At 48.3% G+C, this 21,467-nt stretch overlaps 1 protein-coding gene across 7 annotated transcripts; it reads left to right on the top strand.

The window, feature by feature from the left end:
• Positions 1-895: 895 nt before the first annotated feature.
• On the top strand, positions 896-20,762 carry LOC116947635 (cytochrome P450 4B1-like). Of its 7 annotated transcripts, none has more exons than XM_076070770.1 (13): positions 900-1,210; positions 1,880-1,976; positions 2,661-2,826; positions 8,193-8,337; positions 9,154-9,198; positions 10,515-10,642; positions 12,197-12,321; positions 13,601-13,752; positions 14,999-15,105; positions 15,517-15,707; positions 15,923-16,056; positions 17,014-17,078; positions 17,426-20,762. In XM_076070770.1, exons 3-13 carry the CDS (start codon positions 2,668-2,670, stop codon positions 17,627-17,629), a joined length of 1,455 nt encoding a protein of 484 aa, XP_075926885.1. In that variant the 5' UTR covers positions 900-1,210; positions 1,880-1,976; positions 2,661-2,667; the 3' UTR covers positions 17,630-20,762. The 7 variants fall into 7 exon arrangements, with proteins under 7 accessions (XP_075926886.1, XP_075926885.1, XP_075926884.1 ...); XM_076070769.1 differs by having other exon boundaries at positions 1,867-1,976; XM_076070771.1 differs by lacking the exon at positions 1,880-1,976 and having other exon boundaries at positions 896-1,210.
• Positions 20,763-21,467: the final 705 nt, after the last annotated feature.

The raw sequence follows: 21,467 nt of genomic DNA, 5'->3' as shown, positions 1-21,467 counted from the left end.
TTACTTTAAAAGCAATGCAGGATAAATGGTTGAGCTTTTTGACTTAACTATGTCTGTGGCTAACGCGAACTCTCGGCGACCCTGGGCTCTGCGTTTAGTCAACCCTACAGTTTGCTGTGTGCTGCGCTCTGTCTGTGTCTCATTAATTTTAATTTCAATTCAACGGCCCTTCCTCAGTTTATTAATTTTCGTGTCTGTGGGGTCGGATAACAGGCAAGGACATCGTTATTTTAAGGTGAAGTGTTAGTATCAATGTTCTATGTGACCATGGCTTGTAATCTCCCCAACTTAATTTGTTTGCCAAGGTCTGCTGCTGCCCCCCACTCTCTCGCTGTCTCTCTCAGTCTCTGCCCCACACTCTCTGCCCCCATCTCTGCCCCCCACTCTCGCTATTCGCACCGCTGTTGCCGCTGCTCCGCTGACGCCGCCATCCGAAGGCCTTTCTCCAGTCCTCATTAATTTTCGTCATTCCATTGAGCTGCGGTGGGGAAGTGTTATCCACGGATTTCCAGCCCTCCCGCGAGCGCAGGTGGTTGCCATAATGAGTTTCTGTCCGCTCTTATCTCTAGCGTGCCGAGGCCAGGTTCACACGCTGGCATTCAGTGTTGCTTCTCTCTCCTCGCCCTTGGTTTTTTTTGGCTCAGGCTCTATGGCTTACGTGTTTTGCAGTTTGCTATGCGCTTGTGTGTTTTCATTCATTATTTCTCTAAAAAAAATTTATCGGCAAATTTCTTGTTAATATTAAAGATGGAAAAAACACTTCGCGGGCAGCGCAGACGAGGAGGTGGGAGGGGAATTCCTAGCCACGCCGCGAATGTGTATTCCACAGGACGGCCACCTCAAATAAACCGGTTGTGGCCGGGGTGGGGAGGAAGGGTGCGTAGACAATGGGTCAGGGCGTAACGGAAAGCAATGCTCTAGGTAGAGGCGGGGCATCAGATTTAAATCGAAAGGTAGGCACCCGATTGGCCGCGCAGGGTAACACCACGTGACCTTGGATTGTCGGATTTCGAGGGCATAAAAGGAAGGAGCGAAAAAACGTTAGGGATTCTCCTCCAGCCATTCAGCCGCCCGGGCCGACTCCCAGGCGCTGGCAGCGTCCGAGAGACGCTAGCTAGTGCCGCTACGACTCGACCCTAGGCAAAGACCTCTCGGGTCGTCCCTCCGACTCCCACAGCGTCCGTGATGCAACCGTGAGTGCATCTGCGAGGTGAGAAGTAGAGTGGGGGTACACCCAGGGATTGAATATGGATAAGCTAGGCGCTGCTTGTAGAATATACCCTACGTGGGTGCGTGTGCGTGTTTAGTGGGGGTGTGCGTGCGTGCATGTGGATGGCGGCATTGGTGGAGTTGCTCCGCGGCCGTGACACCAGAGGGCGTCGGCCCCCATGCATTCACGCCACACGGACCTCTACAACGAGCGGCGAACGTGCTGCCACTGTGTATGAAGTTCACGAGTGCCTCGAGGACAGTCATGTGTGGTGTGCTAGTTGGTAATGACCCTCGACGAGCCAGCCAGCTTACAGTATCTGCTGCTGTTGCTACTGCACGAGGGTTCCAGCGCCTGTGCTGCATGGAGAGCCCGTGCGTGGGCGCGCCCACCCTGGGCTCTGCAGATCCTTGACCTCCCAATTCACATCAACGGACAGCTGGGGCAACCTACCTGTGCTACATGTAGTTTTCCGAGCAGTGTCGTAGGAGCATCACCACCGTTAACCCTTCACTCATCTGTACTGACCACTGAGTGAGTGTTTATATACAGAGTGTGCGCCAAGTGAGTGTTCATGATGATCGCGCGCCCGGTGTGAGGTGCAGAGGTCTTTAGGGGCACGGGGTGGTGGCGTGACATAAATGGCCCGGTGCTAGTGCGCCGTCGCAGTGACGTGCTTAGGTGCAGAGTCCGGGTTCAGAGGGAGCGGAGCGGGCACCGCAGTGGCTGAGACGCGGAGGAAGAGACCAAGGCCGAGAGGCAGCGGGTGAGCGAGCTCGCATGCTCACCGCCATCCCATGCTTGTAGAAGGCGGCAGTAAGTTTAGGAGTTGGATGCGAATGTCGGGTTTGCTCGTCACGGCAAAAGGACTCCAGGAGAGAGTTCGTGTAGCTTTGCTCATCCATCTCCACTGAAGGAGCACAGGCTACATTGGTTTACTTTATGGTCCATAGTTTGAGTTGCATTGCCACAATCGCACTCCCGTGGCTTGTCTTTAATTGTCCATTCACGACGGAGACGTGTGCATCGGCCTGTTGGTGTTTTGCTGTGGTTGTGAGCTGTTTAACGCGCAGTGCAGGGGGAGCTGTTTAAATACGAAGTGCAGGGAGAACTATTTAATTCGCAGTGCAGGAGGAGCTGTTTAAATCGCAGTGTAGGGGGGGGGCTGTTTTATATGTAGTGCAGGGATAACTATTTAATTTGCAGTGCAGGGGGAGCTGTTTAAGGTGCAGTGTAGGGGCGCTGTTTATTGTGCAGTTGCAGGGGCGCTGTTTAAAGCGTAGTGTGCAAGGAACGCTGTTTAAAGTGCAGTGCAGGAGGCGCTGTTCAAGGGCAGTGCAGGGAGCGCCGTGCAGTGCAGGGAGCGCTGTTTAAGTGTAGGGGAGTTGTTTAAAGCGCGGTGCAGGGGGCGGTGTGTACACGGGACCGTGCGGCCTGTGTACGCGTGCAGACGGGACATGGACGCGTGGACTCTGCTGCTGGGCGCCGCAGCGCTCTTCTGCTGCTTCTGCGCCCTGCGCGCGTGGCGCTCGCTTCGCGAGGCGCGCGCACACGCGAGGGCGCTCTCTGCGTTCCCGGGACCCGGCCGCCACTGGCTCTACGGGAACGTGCACTGCGTGAGTTGGCGCGTCCCGCCCGCCACGCGAGGGAAGGAAACTCGTTTCGCCACGTTCCCTTTACCAATGTGTATCGGGCGTGACACGGTGTGGTGAGACTCGTGCCTTACAATCAAAGGGTGCCTGGGTCTCGATTCCTGACCCGGGTGCTTTTCTCTGTGAAGTTTGCAATGTTCTCCCGCTCTTCTGCATGTGGTTCCTCGGGGTTGTAACTGATATATATGCCAAACATTTCAATGGTGAAAAATGTACGTGCAAATCGCTCGATCAGGATTACACACGCAGCAGCAGCAACTCCCGACTGTGTAAACTTGTCAGGACCCTCCTGAACCAGAGCCTTGAGACTCGGTGACGCTTCCTGAGCTTACGAAGCTTAATAAGCGACTGCTCGACTTCGGGCTATGCTGCTGCTGCTGTCCGTACAATATTCGGCTGAGCGCAGTAATATACAGCAACACCTCGATATGCGTATATTCGATAAACGAAGCTTCGGTATAACGAACTTTGGATTTATAACCATTGCTTTAATCAGAACGCCACAACAAAATAAAGTAACAAAGCAAACATGTGTAGAGGAGTAAAATGGGGACGTGACGTCATGTGTGCCGTCTAGTGCGATGACGTCACGGAACGTGGCGTCATGCACGCTGGGCGGCTCGATGACGTCATGTCTAGTATTTAAGGGGGACCCGTGATGACAGCGGGGTCACTGTGGGAACGGGTAGAGTGAGAAGGGTGGAGAGGGAACCAGGGGTAGAGAGGGATCGACGAGAGTCAGGAGTGAAGCCGGTGGTAGCCGTAGGAGGTGCTGCTCTTCCCGGTCGGTGGGGTTGGATAGTTCCCCCATCCGACTCGAGGGAGAGAGACCGGAGCTAGCCGGGCTGGACCAGGACTTAGTGTAGGACCCCTAACCCCTGGGAAGTTGTCACACCCTTTGTGTTATTGTAATATACTTAATAAACCTTTGGCGAAAGCCCTTACCTTCAAGTCGTCTCCGAGTCGTCGTCGGGAACTCCTCAACAACTGGTGTCAGAGTGTCTGCGCTGCCGCCACTATGTCAACATCGGGAGCGGCGCGCAAGAACCCACCGACGGGACGATCGGAGGATGAGGACGGCATGGAGGAGGCTTCGGCAGTGACCCCGGAGTCCGGGGCCCCGGTGACGGCCCCTGAGAAGAGCAAGGGGACGGAGCGGGAGGAGAAGGTGTCCGGGGGTGCCAGCGCTCCGCCGCCGGGCGCGGGGAGCGCATTCGTGGGGCAGCTGGAGCTGCTGACGCAGGCGATGGCGAAGCTCGGCGCCCGAATCAACATGGAGAAGGCGTCCGGGGGTGCCAGCGCGCCACCGCCGGGGGCGGGGAGCGCATTCGCGGAGCTACTGGAGCCACTCACACTGGCGATGGAGCAGCTCTGCGCCCAAGTCAATGTGGTGAAGGCGTCCAGGAGTGCCAGCGTGCCGCCGCCGGGCGCGGGGAGCGCATTCGCGGGGCAGCTGGAGCTGCTCGCGCGGCCGATGGCACAGCTCTGCGCCCAGATCGAGGAGGTGGAGGCAAAGGTGCGCGCACTCGGCACGCATTTTGGCTGGGAGCGGTGGATTCCCGCCAACCCGCTTCCCGCTAATTTAAAGATTGGCGCCGTGTTCCCGACGGGGGCGCCGCGGGAGGCGGCCGCCATTTTGGCTGCAACGCCGCTGGCGGCGGCCATGTTGGTTGGGGCACCGCAGGCGGCCACCATTTTGGCTGCGACGCCACAAGCGGCCGCCATTGTTGATGCGACGCCGCATGTCGGCGCCATGGGCGCCGCGACGCCGCTCTCCACCGTGGGTGCCGCCGCGCACGCGGGGTCTGCTGTCGGCGATGCCACAGCTCCGCACCACGCTGCGCCCGCCGGGGAGGCCCCAGGTACGGCCGGGGCTCCGTACCTCGCCGCGCGGCATGGGTTTCCGCCGGCGTCACCGCGGCTCCGGAGTGGGCCGAGGGTCACGCCGCAGCTCCGCACCTCGCTGTGCCAGCGGGTTTGGCCGCGCCCGCCGCCGCGGCTCCACATGTCGCCGCGGTCGCGGGGTGGGCCGCCGGCTACGCCGCGGCCCCTCTTCTCGCCGCGCCTGGGGGGTGGGCCGCCGACGCTGCCGCGGCTCTGCACCTCACAGTGCTGCGCATTGCCGTGCCGATGCCACAGCTGCGCGTCTCGCCGCGGGGTGGGCAGCAGGAGCCGCCGCTCGGGCCAGCGTGCACCTGGGGTTTTGGCTGCGAAGGCGGGAGGGGAGGGGAGCCTCCACTCGCCCTCCGCAGCTCACTCCTGGTGCTGCCACGAGTGGCCTGCCCCGGTCTGGAGGGAGGAGTGCTGGGCTGCTGCAGCTCTCCTGGGGCCTGTCACTAGCTGGCGCGGTGCCTGGCCTGGCGGTTGATGCCGCATGGGGAGGCGGTCCTGCAGCGCGTGTGCGCTGGGGCAGGCGCTCTGTGAAGACCAGATGGACCGCTGCCGTCGGCCTCCAGCCCTCATCGCCAAATTGTCGGTTTATGTGTTGTCGGGGCTGCCCAAGTGTCGGTTGTTGTATTACGTTTGGGCTGCCAAATTGTCGTTACCGAGTGATGTGGGCTTCGTAAATTTGACTTTATTGTTGTCGGGCTGCCCTGGTGTTGTGTTTGGTTCTGGGCGCGGTCCGTCTTCGTAGCCACTTCCATGGGGTTGTCAGTTGTTGTAAATGTGGTTGTTTGGGTTCCGGCACTCTACTTTTATGTTCTTACAGCCGAGTCGGCTGAATTTTTTTTCACAGGGGGGGGTAATGTAGAGGAGTAAAATGGGGACGTGACGTCATGTGTGCCGTCTAGTGCGATGACGTCACGGAACGTGGCGTCATGCGCGCTGGGCGGCTCGATGATGTCATGTCTTCTCTAGTATTTAAGGGGGACCCCGTGACGCAAGCAGGGTCACTGTGGGAACGGGTAGAGTGAGAAGAGTGGAGAGGGAACCAGGGGTAGAGAGGGATCGACGAAGAGTCAGGAGTGAAGCCGGTGGTAGCCGTAGGAGGTGCTGCTCTTCCCGGTCGGTGGGGTTGGCAAGTTCCCCCATCCGACTCGAGGGAGTGAGACCGGAGCTAGCCGGGCTGGACCAGGACTTAGTGTAGGACCCCTAACCCCTTGCAAGTTGTCACACCCTTTGTGTTATTGTTATATACTTAATAAACCTTTGGCGAAAGCCCTTACCTTCAAGTCGTCTCCGAGTCATCGTCGGGAACTCCTCAACATATGTACAGAGAAATAAATAATAAATATGTCCATCTACACTGCTATATAAATAACACAATTTTAATATGATATTGATTCTTGAAGGTTGCGCATCGCGATGTTTATTTAATTTACGTCAGTTTCAATTATAAAACTATACAGTATAAAATGTATTATTATTTTTAATAGAAATTGTATTTACAATATGAAAGGTAACTTATGAAGGCTTTATCTTATGAAATAGTAAGTTATGAAGGCAGGTAGCACATCATCATAGTACTAATGTCATAAGTGATTAATTATACGAAGCTTCAATATACGGAGCTCCAGGAAAGCATCTACTTTGTGTAACGACGTATTTCTATAACAGCAGACTAGCATTGCCCGTGCATTTGCGCGGGATATAACTTCAGTGAGTTGCAAGCGATCTGGCTTCCTTGCCATTCGTTTCCCAATGACACTCGTTCGCCTACCTGCAATCGCACCATCAACAGCAACAATATATTGACATAGCAACACCGTAAACAATAAAGTAGCAGATCAACACCAACACCGATTTACATATCAACAACAACAGCCTGGCGGTGGTCCCGCACGCCTGCGATCCAGAACTGCAGAGGCGAGGGTTGGGTTGATCAGACATGACGAATGCTCTGAAACTCCGTTGCCCATGTGCATCGAAATTGCTATACCCTAGCTTGCCAGCAGAATGCATTACAGTAAAGTGGAGGAATATATGATGTCCCTTCTGTATGGGACAGGTTGTTGCTTCCTTGCATGTGGGGGCATTCTCCAGATGCTGAATACATGGACTCCTCTACTTACGAACGAGTTAGGTTCCAGATGTCTGTTCGTCAGTCGATTTGTTCGTAAATCCAACTTTACTTCTGTCCATTCCAAACATGGAGAATGGCTTTAAAAGTTACATAATCTCCTGTAGATGCCACTGATTATTCAGTGGCATCTACATTCACGTTCTGCAGACGTAGATTCCACCACCGCCATCTATTACGCGACTCTTGGTCCGAACAGGCAACTGAACGTACGTACACGATTGTTCGTATCCCTGAAAGTTCGTAAGTCGAGTGTTCGTAAGTAGAGTCCCTGTACATAACGAACAGCTGAGCAAATTTCTATTTAAAGCTTTCGTGACTGCAATGATTCATCTTCTTTGGTCCTTTCAGTAAAGTCACGTAGAATGAGAATAAAATAATAAATTTATATTATTGTGTTATTTTATTTTATCAATTTATTATTTTATTCTCATTCTACATGACTTTACCGAAAGAACCAAAGAAGATGAACAGCTGAGCAATTGATGGTGCCGGCTCATCGCCTGCCAGTCTTCAGCTTATCAATTGATCCCCAGCGGTTGTAAGATACAATTTGCATGAACGACGCTGTATTAAACTAATTATATATTTATTAAATGAACATCAATAATGACATCAACAACATCAATGACAACATGGCATCACAATAATGTTAATATCATTAACACCACTTGTATAAATATGAGCAACAGCTTCACAACTATTTTACAACCACAACTGTAGCCACAATATGACCACAACCTGGATGACGACAACCTCAGCCACATTATAACCACAACCATAACAGACCCATTATTACCACAATCATAACAGGCACATTGTAACCACAACCGTAACAGACACATTATAACAGATCCTCAGCATTGTGTGTACCAACCACTCATTGTTGCAGTTAATAGTAACTCAGAAAGTAACAAAAATTAGCTCAATGGTTAATTTATACATTAACCCCAAGTTTCTTACATACAATGAGCTATCTCATGGGACATTTTTGTCAATGTCAAAGTATGAAAAATAAGAATAGGTTTTACCCTTTCTGGCAATAAACCAGGAGGTGTTAAGATGTTCAAACACCAAATAGATACCTTTTGCAAGAAATCAAGTCTGCAACCTTGGGCGCTCTTGATAACAGTATGTTGCGTATTTATAACTGTACTTGAAGCTGTTCTGATGGTGCGTTTTGTGCTTTGTTCAGGCATGAAATGTCTAGCGTGCTTCATGTCGTATGTTCCAGCGCGGCGAGACGTGTTCATGATTGACACTGTACTATATACGCTGACGAGTGTTTATGTTCGGGAAATGTTTGTAGTTCCCCGACGATGAAAGGGCGCTGCAGAATGAGCTTAAGTTCTCCAAGGAGTATTCATTCGCCACACCGCTGTGGTTTGGACCGACAGTAAGCTACCTGTCCATGACGCATCCAGACTACGCCCGAGCAGTGCTCACAACCAGCGGTAATTGCTACACTGCACCAAAAGGCAATTGAGACCAAACGCGCATCTCTGATAAGCTTGCAGCAGATCTAAAAGTACGCAAGAGAACAAAGTAGGTGCACAGTTCGAGTCATGTACCACACGTCAAGCCAGACTGGGGCCCCCCCTGTGTACTGTTCACGATGTTAGTGATTTGAAAAATATGCTGATATGGGCAGACATGAATCGTATTGCGTTCAACGCACATTCAGAGTCAAAGTAATTTCCTTCTCAAACGAGCAAAGTGTACAGACATGAGCCAGTGGATGACATTCACAATCCTATGACGGGGGCTAGTCTAGACGTAGCATAACCCACTGTTGATTTCCCCACAAAGTGGTACTCTAATTTTAGCGACCCCAGCTAGAGGGGTGATGTTGATTGCTCGCTCTACCACTGATCTACTATGTAATTAATTCTGATGAATTTAATAACCATATACTACAGATTGTATTCCAGTGCATTTAATATACATGATACAGTATTTAACATTCCGTTTCCATGTATTACACATTATATACTACGGAACATATTCTAGTGCTGCGCATACCACACTACTCGTCTATGTTTTATGTAATTCTTGGGATTACACAGCCAGGAGCCCGAGGGAGGAACACGTGGCCCAGGCAAGATAACTTGAGACGCCGTATTGGTGTTAACATTGAAATGCATTTACCTGAAACCACTCGTTATTACTTTCTAAAGATTTAATTTAACAAAGAGTTACAGTTATTAATTGTTCAACTTTTAAAACAAAATACTCTGCTTTGTTCATATTACCCATGGTGTCAATTGCAGAACCAAAAGACGATGTTGCATATGAATTCCTTATCCCATGGATTGGTAAGTGGAGAATTTGCAAAATGTGCACGAACGTGATATTGCTGTTTCATACCCTGAGGGGTACCACGGCCCGCACAGCAAAGCAAGTCTCTCATCTCGTTACGCACCGGATCGACTGGATGGCCATGTAGCAGGGCGCCAGGTTGACACAAAGTAACGCTTGTGCCTCACCGCAATGAGGTCCCGGGTTCGATTCCCGACCCAGGTTCCGTTCTGTGTGTAATTTGCATGTTCTCCCCCTGTTCTGCATGAGTTTCCTCCAGGTTATATTAAAAAAAAAAACACCCAACGTAACTTGCATTAGCCAAACATCCCAGTGCTAAAAATTGTACCTGCAAATTATTCAATTGGGTTTGCCGATAGCAACATCGCATCCTACTGCAAAAATAAATAACCTGGCAAGACCCTTGTGAAATAGAGTCTTGATGCTCATTGAGGCTTTCCTGTGTAAACACATGTAGCAGCACTAATGCTAACATCTAAATGGATGGACTTTTTGTTGAGCTACACCGGGTGTTTTGTTCTTATTCTTCTAGTGTATGGCAGGTACGTGTAAATTATATGTCCAGGTTTAAACCTGTGAGCCGTGGGATAGCTTCGGAAGTTGCGTGACTAATACTGTCCAGTCTGAGGGGCTGTTTTGTTGTGGTGCTTTGGTTAGAGTTCCTGATCTACATTTCGAGGTTTGCAAGTTTAGATTCTGATTCAAATTCAATAAAATGTGTTCCCATTATGGGCTGTGAAGAGTGGCTTTCCTGTGTAGTAGGCTTTAAAAAGATCAATCTCCACCATCTCAATCAATTTGTATTTTGCTATGGTATACGGATCAGAAACATTTTATTTAACAAAGACAAAAAACCGATACGTTTTCAAAGACGCGTGGAGAGATGCATGCGTGGAATTGTATTGACACAAAGAGCGCACATATTAGAGAATACGCGTGCTAAGAAAGTATCTGGGCTTGTGCAGGAAACGTCACGGCCAGAAGGATGATGGCTGACAGGAATAATGATGGGAGTGGCATCGAAGGAATGCAACTCGTCCAAAGTACATCATCCAAATAGATGGAGCGCTGATGTGAAGATGCCACATGGATTGATTTAGTGAGATATGGCAATGGCTTTTTGAAACTTTCAGCCAGTAATGGATTTATTATGCCTGATGATCATCTCCAGGCCATCACTGGAAATCAGTGCTGCGACTGCTGTTCAATTGCTTTGTGCTATGTAGATGACATTGGTCTGCTCAACGGCTTCATGTAGGGAGGATATTTCTTTAAGAATTACTCAAGGCGATGTGCAATGTTTCTCTTTCAGGAAATGGCTTGCTTGTGTTATCTGGACCCAAGTGGTTTAGAAACCGGCGACTTCTGACTCCTGGGTTTCACTATGAAATCCTCAAACCATACATTGCCATCATTGGTCAAAGCACTGCATCAATGCTGGTGAGTAAAGTTAACTTGCCAGTTTTCATAATGAAGTTAACAATGTCTCCACTAACCCATCCCCGGTCCTCATGCTTGGCGCCGTTTCAAATGAAACGTCAACTACAACTGCTAAATTTGCCTGTGATTATTGTTCTCCGACTTACCAGTCAGTTTAAGGAATAGTAATTGTACAGGTGATACGGCACAAACTGGGTCAGATAATTACGTAGTGTCCTAACCCAAAAACAACTATGAATTGTTACAAGCGAGAGTTGGCAAGAAGTGATTCCTCAAGAGGCCATGGTCTGAAATTGTGGGGGCCCACATCTGGTAGAACTCATCTTCTTCGTACGGCTGATGTAGATGCAGAAGCAACAACTACAATTTTCCATTAAGATGGCCAAACTTGATAATCGCGTCAGGAGCAGCGGAGTGTATCACCGTGATGTCTCCTTCATATTTGTGGATCGGGCATTGCGTCACTACACTTTGTACGGTCTGTTCTAGATGACCACAGTCGCAGACTACTGGAGAGTTTTTAATTTTACATTTTTGCATCGGGTATCCACATCTATGGTTTGTGCGGATGCGGTTTCGGGTGGACCATGGTATAGCTAGCAAAGGCAGAGGAGGTCCCAGTAGACGGTGGAAAGTGATCGCGTCTTGTCATCAGCCGCAAACCATGACACGAGCTCTCCTTTGCCAGCTCAGACATTGTCCAGATTAACGAAGTCCGTGCAGCAGCCCACTCAGGCGCATCAGTGGCTGTCAAAAGTGGGCTGTCACACCCAGTCTCCCCAGCTGAGCAAACCGTTTCGTATCATTGGTACTCAAACGGGATATTCTTGGATGTAGGGTCTAAAAAGGGGATAGGGCAAGAGAACCTGCCAAGCAGGTGAGCGTGCTGGATGTTGCGTTGACATGTTTAACGTGACTGTGTGGAACAAGAGGGGTGCGTTCGAGGCGGACACACCTTTGTAGTGTGCACAAGGATGAGAGGCAACAGGTCGGTTTAAGGATTGTTGTTGAAAACAATCGAAGTTACGAAGTTTTGCTCCTGGATGAGTAGATCGTGTTATACAAAGTTTCGGGTATTTTACATTTCCAACAGCTGAAGCCCAAGCACCAGCTGTGGCTGATTAATAATGTAAATTAAAAGTGTTCAAACACCAAATAGACACCTATTGCAAGGAGTCAAGTTTCTATTAACCACACACGCTCGTGGTAAAACATGCAAACAAACGTGCTTTGGTAATTAATGTATTCATGTCTTTGAAACGGATTGGCCTGTACTAGAGAAGGCCTCCTTTATGGCATTGTCTCACCACCAGTGTTAGAGCAGAAATATTGGCAATAATGGTCCAGTAGAAATGTGAAAGAGCAGTTCTCGAATAAACTGCAGTGAGGTAATGATATAATATTCTAACCACGCTGAATTTCTACTTTCAGGAGAACATTGTGCTGTTAAGCTCATTGTATTTACTCAAATTCAATCGATGTTGAGTAAAACCGCTCGATATGTCCGGCATACACTCACCGTGCATACGATTAAAACATTATTCTCGTTTTCAGGATAAATGGGAGAGACTTACAGAGAAGCAACCGACTTTAGAGGTTTTCGGTGACATTTCTCTGCTCATGCTTCACAGCATCCTCAAGTGTGCGTTCAGCTATGAAGGCAATTGCCAAACAGAAGCGTGAGTCTTGCACGGTAGTACAAATACGACGTCACTCTGAATGTAAATTTGGACGACGGTTTGTTGTGCATATTTTACCAATAACTCGGACTCACGACAGCATCGCCATCCTGCTCCTGAGCATCATCATTATCACCACCACCAGTAGCAGCGGTAGAAGCAGCAATAGGAAGAAGAACGACAACACGTCCACAGCTTGATTGCCTTCCTCCCCCCTGCCTGGCTTCTCGTGTCGCTGTGCACAGCAGCAGCTGAGCCAATCACCCAGCAACACCCCCTGGGTGATGCGTGTCCTGCCGCCAGTCAGCATTAGTACCGGATTATCCCAGTAGCAAAAGTAGCTACATACGCTACGGGCCCGGCACTTTCAAGGGCCCTGCGCTAAATGCTTTCAATTCCGGTTCAGTGATTCTGCTATTACTCTATTACTATAGTCCTATACCGCCTTCAACTTTTATAAACGACTGGGTGTTTAAGGTTAGCGATTTTATCGTATTATCGGGCTGTATAGCATATACCTTACTATGCAAGGTAAAAATGTATGTGTTTTAATATTTAGGGGTTTTTTTTTATTTTAGGGCCCCTTTCTAACATATGCTACAGGCCCCGCACTAGCTTAATCCGGCACTGGTCAGCATCGTCCCTATTTCGCATTCCCCAGCCCCATCGGATTATCGTGTTTGTCTCCAAACAGCCCCAATCCCCTTCACGGCCCGACACAAGCCTCACGCTTCTCGAGTAGCCCACCCTGTTCTACGGACCAAGCGCCGACTCTTTGGAGTTGGAGGTGCATGGTAAAGGAATTTGTTGCAGCAGAATTCTGGGCAGCAGGGTGGTGGTAAATCTCGGGCCTCACAGTAAGAAGGTTACCTGGGTTGTATTCCTGACTGGAGCACCTTTCTGTGTGGAGTTTGTAAGTTCTTCCCCTGTTTTGCATTGGTTTCCTCCGGCATATCATCGAAACAGAAATTAAGCACGGGCACTGTGTACAAGTACAACTAGTATGTTTCATAAAACCTATGGGTGTATTAACATAATACATGTTTTAACGATTGAGAACGAAGGCTGCAGTAAAGATTAAAAAACACTGTTCTAGATTGTAGTCCCCATCCCCAGCTGAAAGTTGAACACTGTTTAATGCTGAATCGGTGAGAATCCATGAGTGGCATAAGGCATGCATTCATGTCTGTTTCTGCTCTTTAATGCAGTGGCTACATAATGCAGACCGCGTTTAATGATCATTCCTGTTCTCACGAAATGCTGTCGTCTGTCGTTGCAGGGGCAATTCGTACGTGCGAGCTGTGTACGAATTGACGGATTTGGTTCACCGTCGCTTCCGAAATTTTGCGTTGCATAACAAGTGGGTGTATTACCTCACCCCAGCTGGACGGCGTTTTCAAAAAGCCAAAGGACATGCACATAAGCACACAGGTAAACGCGCCAACATCCCCTCGTGGGTACACACGTACACATCGAAAATATCACGTCATGACAAGCACAGGACACACGTGGGGCGTGTGTTTCAGGGTGATATCAATCGCATGATTGCCATGGTCATTTCCATTCAGCACGTTTGAAGTGACTCCGAGAACAATTTCTGGAACATCTAAGGATAACTAAAAGGTAGCTTTTTGATTTAAAGCTTTCGTGACTGCAGTAATTCATATTCTTAGTTCTTTCGGTAAAGTCACGTTGAAGGGAAACAATAAAATAATAAAATATACATAAAACAATAAAAATTATCACGACGTTTCGACCATAACACAAACGGTCGTCATCAGGTGTGTCGGTTTGCATAAATTTGTAAGCCATCTGGCTACCATGAGAGATTCGTTCATGAGGCTATCCACATATACAAGCACAGAGACAATTTCAACCGAGAAGATGGATTCTGGCTTAGCAATCATTGGAAAGATTTGATAAACAATTTCAGGTCTTAATTGATTGTTCACGCTTACAGTGGCTTTCAGACAGCATACATTAAATTTTTCGTCTCCCCCCTCCTCTTTTCAGAACATAGATGGACTAGTCCTTCTAAATAAACTGCCAAATCGCTGCGCGTGGTGCTAACGTTTTTTATAAATAAAAAAATACACCGTTTAAAAATAAATAAATTTATGCAAACCGACACACCTGATGACGACCGTTTGTGTTATGGTCGAAACGTCGTGAGAATTTTTATTGTTTTATATATATTTTATTGTTTCCCTTCAACGTGACTTTACCGAAAGAACTAAGAATATAAAAGGTAGCCGTGATACCTCTAAACTTACCTACAGCCTGCATCGCGTGTACAGGACTTGTGTGTGTGTTGTGTCACATGGGGAGCAGTAGAGTAGCAGTTAGCGCGCTGCGCTACGAACCCGGCCACTCGAGTTTGATTTCCCGCTCACGGCGAACACCAGTTACAATTATCTGAACCTGTCCTGGGCATCCCCTAGGTCAACTCCGCCTAAAATTAGAACCTGGTGCATTGTGTAAATAATGCCACTAGGGAGACAAAGGCAGCCTGGGCGTGGTGCTGGCTACCCTCCGCTCGTGTGCCCCAGTGCCGGTCTTCATGGGTGTTCACGAACAACACTTGCCCCAACAGTCTAAGGCTATACGGGGGATTTTTGTCTTTGTTGTGTCACAAGTGTGTGTTGTGTCACACGTGTCACGTGCCACGCATATTCAGAGGACGTGATCAGACGGAGGAGAGAGACGCTGAAGTTGGAAGCTCAGCAGGACAAGACGCAGCAGAAACGGAACCTGGATTTCCTCGACATTTTGCTGAGTTCCCGTGTAAGCACAACATAGAGATCGCACAAGACACACCCTGCCCATGCATTTGCCCTCATTCTGCCCATGTTCTGTTTTATTCCTTTGATACATGCTCACCCAGCGAGTCTCAAGAAGGTCCAGCCAAATTTTCACCTGCAGTAGGGGGCCAATGTTGCGATATGTATTCCGATTTGAGTAATTTGAAGGTCATTTTAGCATTGTGATGTGTGTTTGTTTTCGTTCCTTATAGAGTTTAGCGCAGGAATCTTTAAACGTGTCCACCAGGTGTTCATGGCGGGTGAAAGTAAACTGTGCACAGGGATCAATAGGCAATGAAGTGTGACGACAAGGTGAGTGTGCCCCAATTTGTTGAAGACGACGTCATCTGTACCGATGTTTGTGCTGCTGTGCCTTTGTCCCCACCCTTACCAGGACGCGGACGGGCAGAGCCTATCAGACGAAGAGATTCGCACGGAGGTCGACACCATCATGTTTGCAGGCCACGACACGACGGCGAGCGGCCTCTCCTGGGTCCTGCATGCACTTGCGAGCAACCCGCACCACCAGGAGGTGTGCCGCGATGAGGCGGCCCGCGTGCTGGCCGGGCGCTCGCAGCCAGAGTGGTGAGGCGGAGCAGGGGGGGTGGAAATGGGGAGGAGGAGAAGAAAGGGGATGGGGAAGAGGAGGGAGAGGAGGAGGATGGGGGAAGAGGCTTTCGAAAACCTTGCGCATTAAATGCAATGTGCATGCTTTGCTCGTCAGCCTGCATACCTTGTGGACCACTGTTTCCAACAGCGTTTTTTTTGGTGTGTCTGTTGATTCTCGCGCGTCCGCACAGGGACGACATCTCGAACCTGCCCTACACCACCATGGTCATCAAGGAGTCTCTCCGTCTCTACCCACCGGTGCCGAGCATCATCCGCAAGCTCACGCAGCCGCTCAAGCTGCCACACGGACATGTTCTCCCAGCCGGTAGGTCGTGCGCCTTCGTGGGTGGCAGGGCGGTGGCGCAGAAGTTAACACTCGTGCCTCACAGTAAGAGGGTGCCTGGGTCCGATTCCTGACTCGGGTGCCTTTTTATTTGGAGTTTTTGTACGTTCGCCCCCTGTTCTTCACAGGATTCTACCGTAAGTTCTCCGGTTTTCCCCCATAGCTAATAAAACCCACACAATGTAGCTGGTATTAGCCAAATATCACCAATGCTGAAAATGTATCATCTTCACTCTAACCTGCTTCCGTTCTTCCCTTAAAACTCTCCCTAGCCCATCCGACTGCTACTCCCTGCCTCCCAGCTACGACCAGGCCAACACCTACGACTACCCATATCACTAACACTACCCTTCCTTAACCACTCTCAGCTGTCCTGTCACCATAACTACACCACCACTTTTAAGAACCCCACTCTTTATTTGAACCACTGTCATCTTGTAAAGTGCCTTGGATTAAGCAGCCATATAATTCTTTATGAGATATCATCTTATCGTTGCACTGCCATCTCCCTAGACAAAGATTCCCCATGTAGCCTTCACCGACTATAGGAGCAAGTGCTGTTAGCGAGCACCTAATGAAAGCCGGCAAGGCACACCAGAGGGTGGCTCGCCAGCACCACGCCTGATCGCCTTTATCTCTCCAGTGGCGATGTTGACAACCGCACAATGTACTCATTTAATGCTGAGTCAAATAATCGTCACTGGTGCTGACCGTGAGCGGGATTCGGTCCCTGGTTCGCCAGGTCCGTAGCACAGCGCGCTAACCACTGCGCCACCGCTCCCCATCTCCCTACAAACCTCTGCACACGCACAGTCGCGTTGTCGGTAAAACTGCTGTCTAAGCGCAGTCTTCCCCTGCAGCCAATGTCTTGCGATGAGCGATGCCGTGTCTCGTCGTGGCGATGCACAGCGAGGTGATCGGTGTGTGTGTGCGACGCAGGAATGCGGGTTTGCGTCAGCATCTTCTGCATCCATAGAAATGAGGAATTCTGGAAGGATCCTGAGGTATGTATGGCAGTGCCCCTCTGTGTTGTCAATTATATACAAACATCTGTATGTGCCTATGGACATACCATATGTAGTTTCCAATCACAATTCAGGTTGTTCTAAGATCATGCCGACAGTTTTAAAATATTTTAAGTCTCTTTTCTTATATTGGAAAACCCTCATGTTTGGTGCAATTCATAATTCGAGGCCGTAAAGTCAACACGCTTATCTTCACACAATGTTGACACCCGAAAGGTGGGGCTCAGCAGCAGTACTCACTTATATCACACCGAACTTACCTATCAGGAGATGAGTTGTGTTTGTGCTCACATGCAAGTGTGTCATGTGCGTGGATGCTTCTGTAGGTTTTTGATCCGCTGCGGTTTTCTCAGGAGAATTCCGCACACAGACATCCGTACGCCTTTATTCCATTCTCTGCTGGACCACGGTTATTCACGCGTAGACACGCGGGCTTCACAGGTTTACACGAACATGCATCTCTATTACAGATGCTGGGCACGGGCCTAAATGCCTCTTATGCAAAGCGGCCCACAACAAGGAATATTTAGCCTAGGCTCCCAGATTATTATTCCGCTCGTTTACCCAGGAATTCCTAAGACTCGAGACACTTTTTCTGGACAGTCCTGCCAGGTTTTCTGCATGATGAGGCAATGTTGCTGTGTAATCTGAAGAAAGTAATTTGCAGGCAGTTTTTAGTCTTGGGACGTTTGACCAATACCTATTACATTGTATGTTATTTTTGCTATTTGGGAGGGGGATTTGAGAACCCGAAGGAAACCCACGCAGAACAAGGGGAGAACAAACTCCTCAGAGAGGAGCACCCACGTCAGGAATCGAAACCAGGCCCTCTTGCTGTGAGGCACGAGTTGCCACCACTGCCGCACCACCAGGGAGAGCAAACACCTATTTCAACGGGGTGGCTATGGCAAGATACCACCGTGGGGCCCCCCTCCTGTCTCCCGACTCACTTTTACTGGAATAGCTATGGATTTTTTTTAACCCCGTATACAATATGTAGGCTATAACTATATAATTTTAGTTATACCGTGTATTGGGTTTAGAGAAAGACAATCTCACAGTGATAGTATTGACAAAAATTTTTTTAAAGATAACAATACTCACAATTAAGTTATTGTGCGTCTTGCTTTCATGCTGGCCCCGTCGGTCTATGATTTCCTCAAAGGGGGTGGATCGTGAAAATTGATGCTGCTCTATCGATATGATAGCCAGATGCGTTAATCGGGCTTGGGTCCATGGTAGACCGCAGGTAATATTTTATTATCTTTTTTATTTTACTTAACATGTTTGTACTTATTTTTGTTTCCTTCGGTAAAGTCACGTAGAAGGGAAACAATAAAATAATAAAAATATAAAACAATAAAATTCTCACGACGTTTCGACTGCAACACAAGCAATCACAATCAGGTGTGAAAACCACAGCAAGGAAATTTGATAAAAGTGGCGGTTTTTTTTTACGATTTATTGTTTTATATTTTTATTATTTTATTGTTTCTATTATTTTATTACTTTACCGAAAGAACCAAGAATATGAATCCCTGCAGTCACGAAAGCTTTAAATAAAAATGTTTGTACTTGTTTATCTGTTGATTCGGGCCCCCCTTGTGGCTGACTGGGCCCCAATGCGTCGCATAACGCTGCATACCCCCCATAGTTGCGCCCCTGGGCGATCTGTATGAAACAACTTGATTGTATGAAACAACACAAATAAACAACTTGATTCTGGGAGCAAGGTTACAGGAACCATGGCAAAAGTGAGTTTGATCCCGTTGGTGCAAATCAGCCGAAGCAAAGGGTAGGTGATGACAGCGACTTGGAAAAAAAATAGATGATGGGAGGGAGTTCCAAAGTAGAGCAGTGCAAGGAAAGAAGCAGGAAGAGAAGAGTTGTCCTACAATGGAGTGGATGAACACAATACAGCTGAGAGGGAAGAGTCAATCAGCCAGAATGAGTGCTTAACATGGGCAGAGGCATCAAGGTCTGACGTTCATGACATGACAGTGATTATCGGTGACCGAACAATAAATGAGAATCAGTGAGCACAGGATCATCGGTCAACCAAATTTGTGTAATTATCGCAGCATGGTTAAGACATGTGAGGGGAAATTAAATCTGTTGTTTCTATATGCCGAGTCCCGACAAGCTAAACATCTTGAAACAAATATTTCACTTAAATTCGATTATCATGACCCAATGCTACACAGACGGAGAGAGCTCCTGCATTAAGTCAACCTGAGCTGGGAAGGGTTGAAAAGTTCCAAATGTTAGTCACAAGACTTGTTACTTCACAAGTATTGCGCTGTTGGTTTATTTGCTATTCTGATTTTTTTTTAAATCATAAGACATCTGTTTTTTGACATGCCGTTTACAGCACAGGCAACTAAGCAATGTACCACTTTGAGATGGTTGTACTCAACACACGTTTGTCAGTGTAATGGCCTTTGACTGTCGGTACATACCTTATCGTTCACAATTGCACTAAAGGCCGCATTGTTTATGTTCCACTGTATATTGAGTGCTCATTGCTCCCGACTCCTTTGTCTGCAGAAACTGCATTGACCAGAACTTTGCCCTCAACGAGCTGCGCGTCACCGTGGCGATGATCCTGTCACGATTTCGCATCCATTCGGCCTCCCCGCCGGCCTGGCCCCTGCCTCAGCCTATCCCTCGCATAGTTTTACGTTCAAACACTGGCTTTCATTTCCGTTTTGAAAGACTCTAGCCTCTCAAATCTGTCCCAAAATAACATTTTGATACCTAGACAAGGTAAGGCATGCGCAATTTATATTAGTTTTTGATAAACGTGCCGATCAAAAACCACCAAGACAAGTCTGATTTATCAGGGAAACTTTAGATAAACGGTAATATGCAAAAAGTACAAAAAAATTGAAAATCTAAATAAAAACCACTAAGTGCTGAAACTTGTACTACTTAGTGCAATGTAGATACAAACACGTTTGTTAATAAAAAAAATTACTCCATACATAAATGTGCCCAAGTTGGTAATTGAACCCAGAGGACCCCCTTGCTATGAGGCACGACTGCGCCAACTTTCCACCGTTAACACACACACATGAACGTTTGCCTCTGCAGTGCAGAGGTCGCTGCGGTCAAATCAATGCAGGTGGTGCTGCTGCTGTTCCAAGGAGCAGTGGGAAAACATCCCGATACTTGGGTCAACTCTTATTTTACAACAGCTTTGACTTAAGAGATGGGGCCATCTGCTATAAATATAGAAGTGTAATTGACTGGAACAGAAGACGAATAGACAAGTATTGTGCCAAGTAGCTTCTAGGATTTGGTGCTGAAGGTTGGGGAATACTTAACAGCCACGGGGACTGGGTCAGGCAGCAAGAGGCAGTCGAGCTGAGGAGATGCGTGGTGAACAGGATGAGACTGTGCCGATCCAGAGCAACCGGCATGCTCAGGGCTGGGGCAAAATGACACGTAGTGCGTGACTGCGGCGCGATGCTTGTGTAGCGTGATGCTTGTGTCGCGTGAGTGCTCGGATTGTTGTGTTCTAAGTGGGGGCTGTGTTCTCCTGAGGGGCCTATTTTTCTCAATGGGGGTTGTTCTTGTCAATGGTGGTACACTGTAAAACATGTTTTGCTTTACCAGCCGCCTCAAATAAATGTCATAATAAAGTGCGGTTTGGGCTTAAAACCCTGTGTCCTGGTCCACTGAACAACATCAGCCACGAACCATGCATCTTATTTTACACTCGTATACGCAGGAAGGCCTGAGTCAAGACTTTTTCAGGAGGGTCATGCCAGGTTTTTTGCAGCAGTGAACGATGTTTTCTGCTGCGTGTAATCCCAATTGAGGTCATTTTTCAGCATTGGGATGTTTGGTCAAACCCAGTTGCATTGTATGTTTATTTTTAGCTTTGGGAGGAAACCTGAGAACCTGGGGGGAACCCATACTGAATAGAGGGATAACTAAAAACTTCACACAGCAAGGAACCGAGCCAAGAATTGAACCTCGGACCTTTTTGCTGTGAGGCACGAGTGTAACCATTGCGCTGGCACTCTGCCGTCCATATGGGTACCTATTCCTGCTGGAGACGGGAAACCTGTGGATAATAGAATAAAGCAAACCCTGCTCTTCGATTAGCCTGCTGGGTTGTTGGTGTATGAGCTGTCAAGATACATTTTGTGAAATGAAACTGGAAATATTTTGCATCAGCAGTCCTGCTGCGTGAAGAGCAGAGCCACAATGTCCAAAGATAAGAATAAAGCCGACAATATCAACGTTTTTTTTATTTAATTAAAAAATAATAAATTTTCCTGACCAAATCATGAAGCTGTTTTATAATGTATTGTTGATCTTTACGATCTAACTTTTCATCAGTTGGTCACTTTTGTAAGC

This window comes from Petromyzon marinus, chromosome 30, assembly GCF_048934315.1.
Source record: "Petromyzon marinus isolate PM22_M1 ecotype Great Lakes invasive population chromosome 30, UKy_Petmar_22M1.pri1.0, whole genome shotgun sequence".
Lineage (NCBI taxonomy): Eukaryota > Metazoa > Chordata > Hyperoartia > Petromyzontiformes > Petromyzontidae > Petromyzon > Petromyzon marinus.
This window is presented reverse-complemented; position numbering and strand designations above follow the sequence as displayed.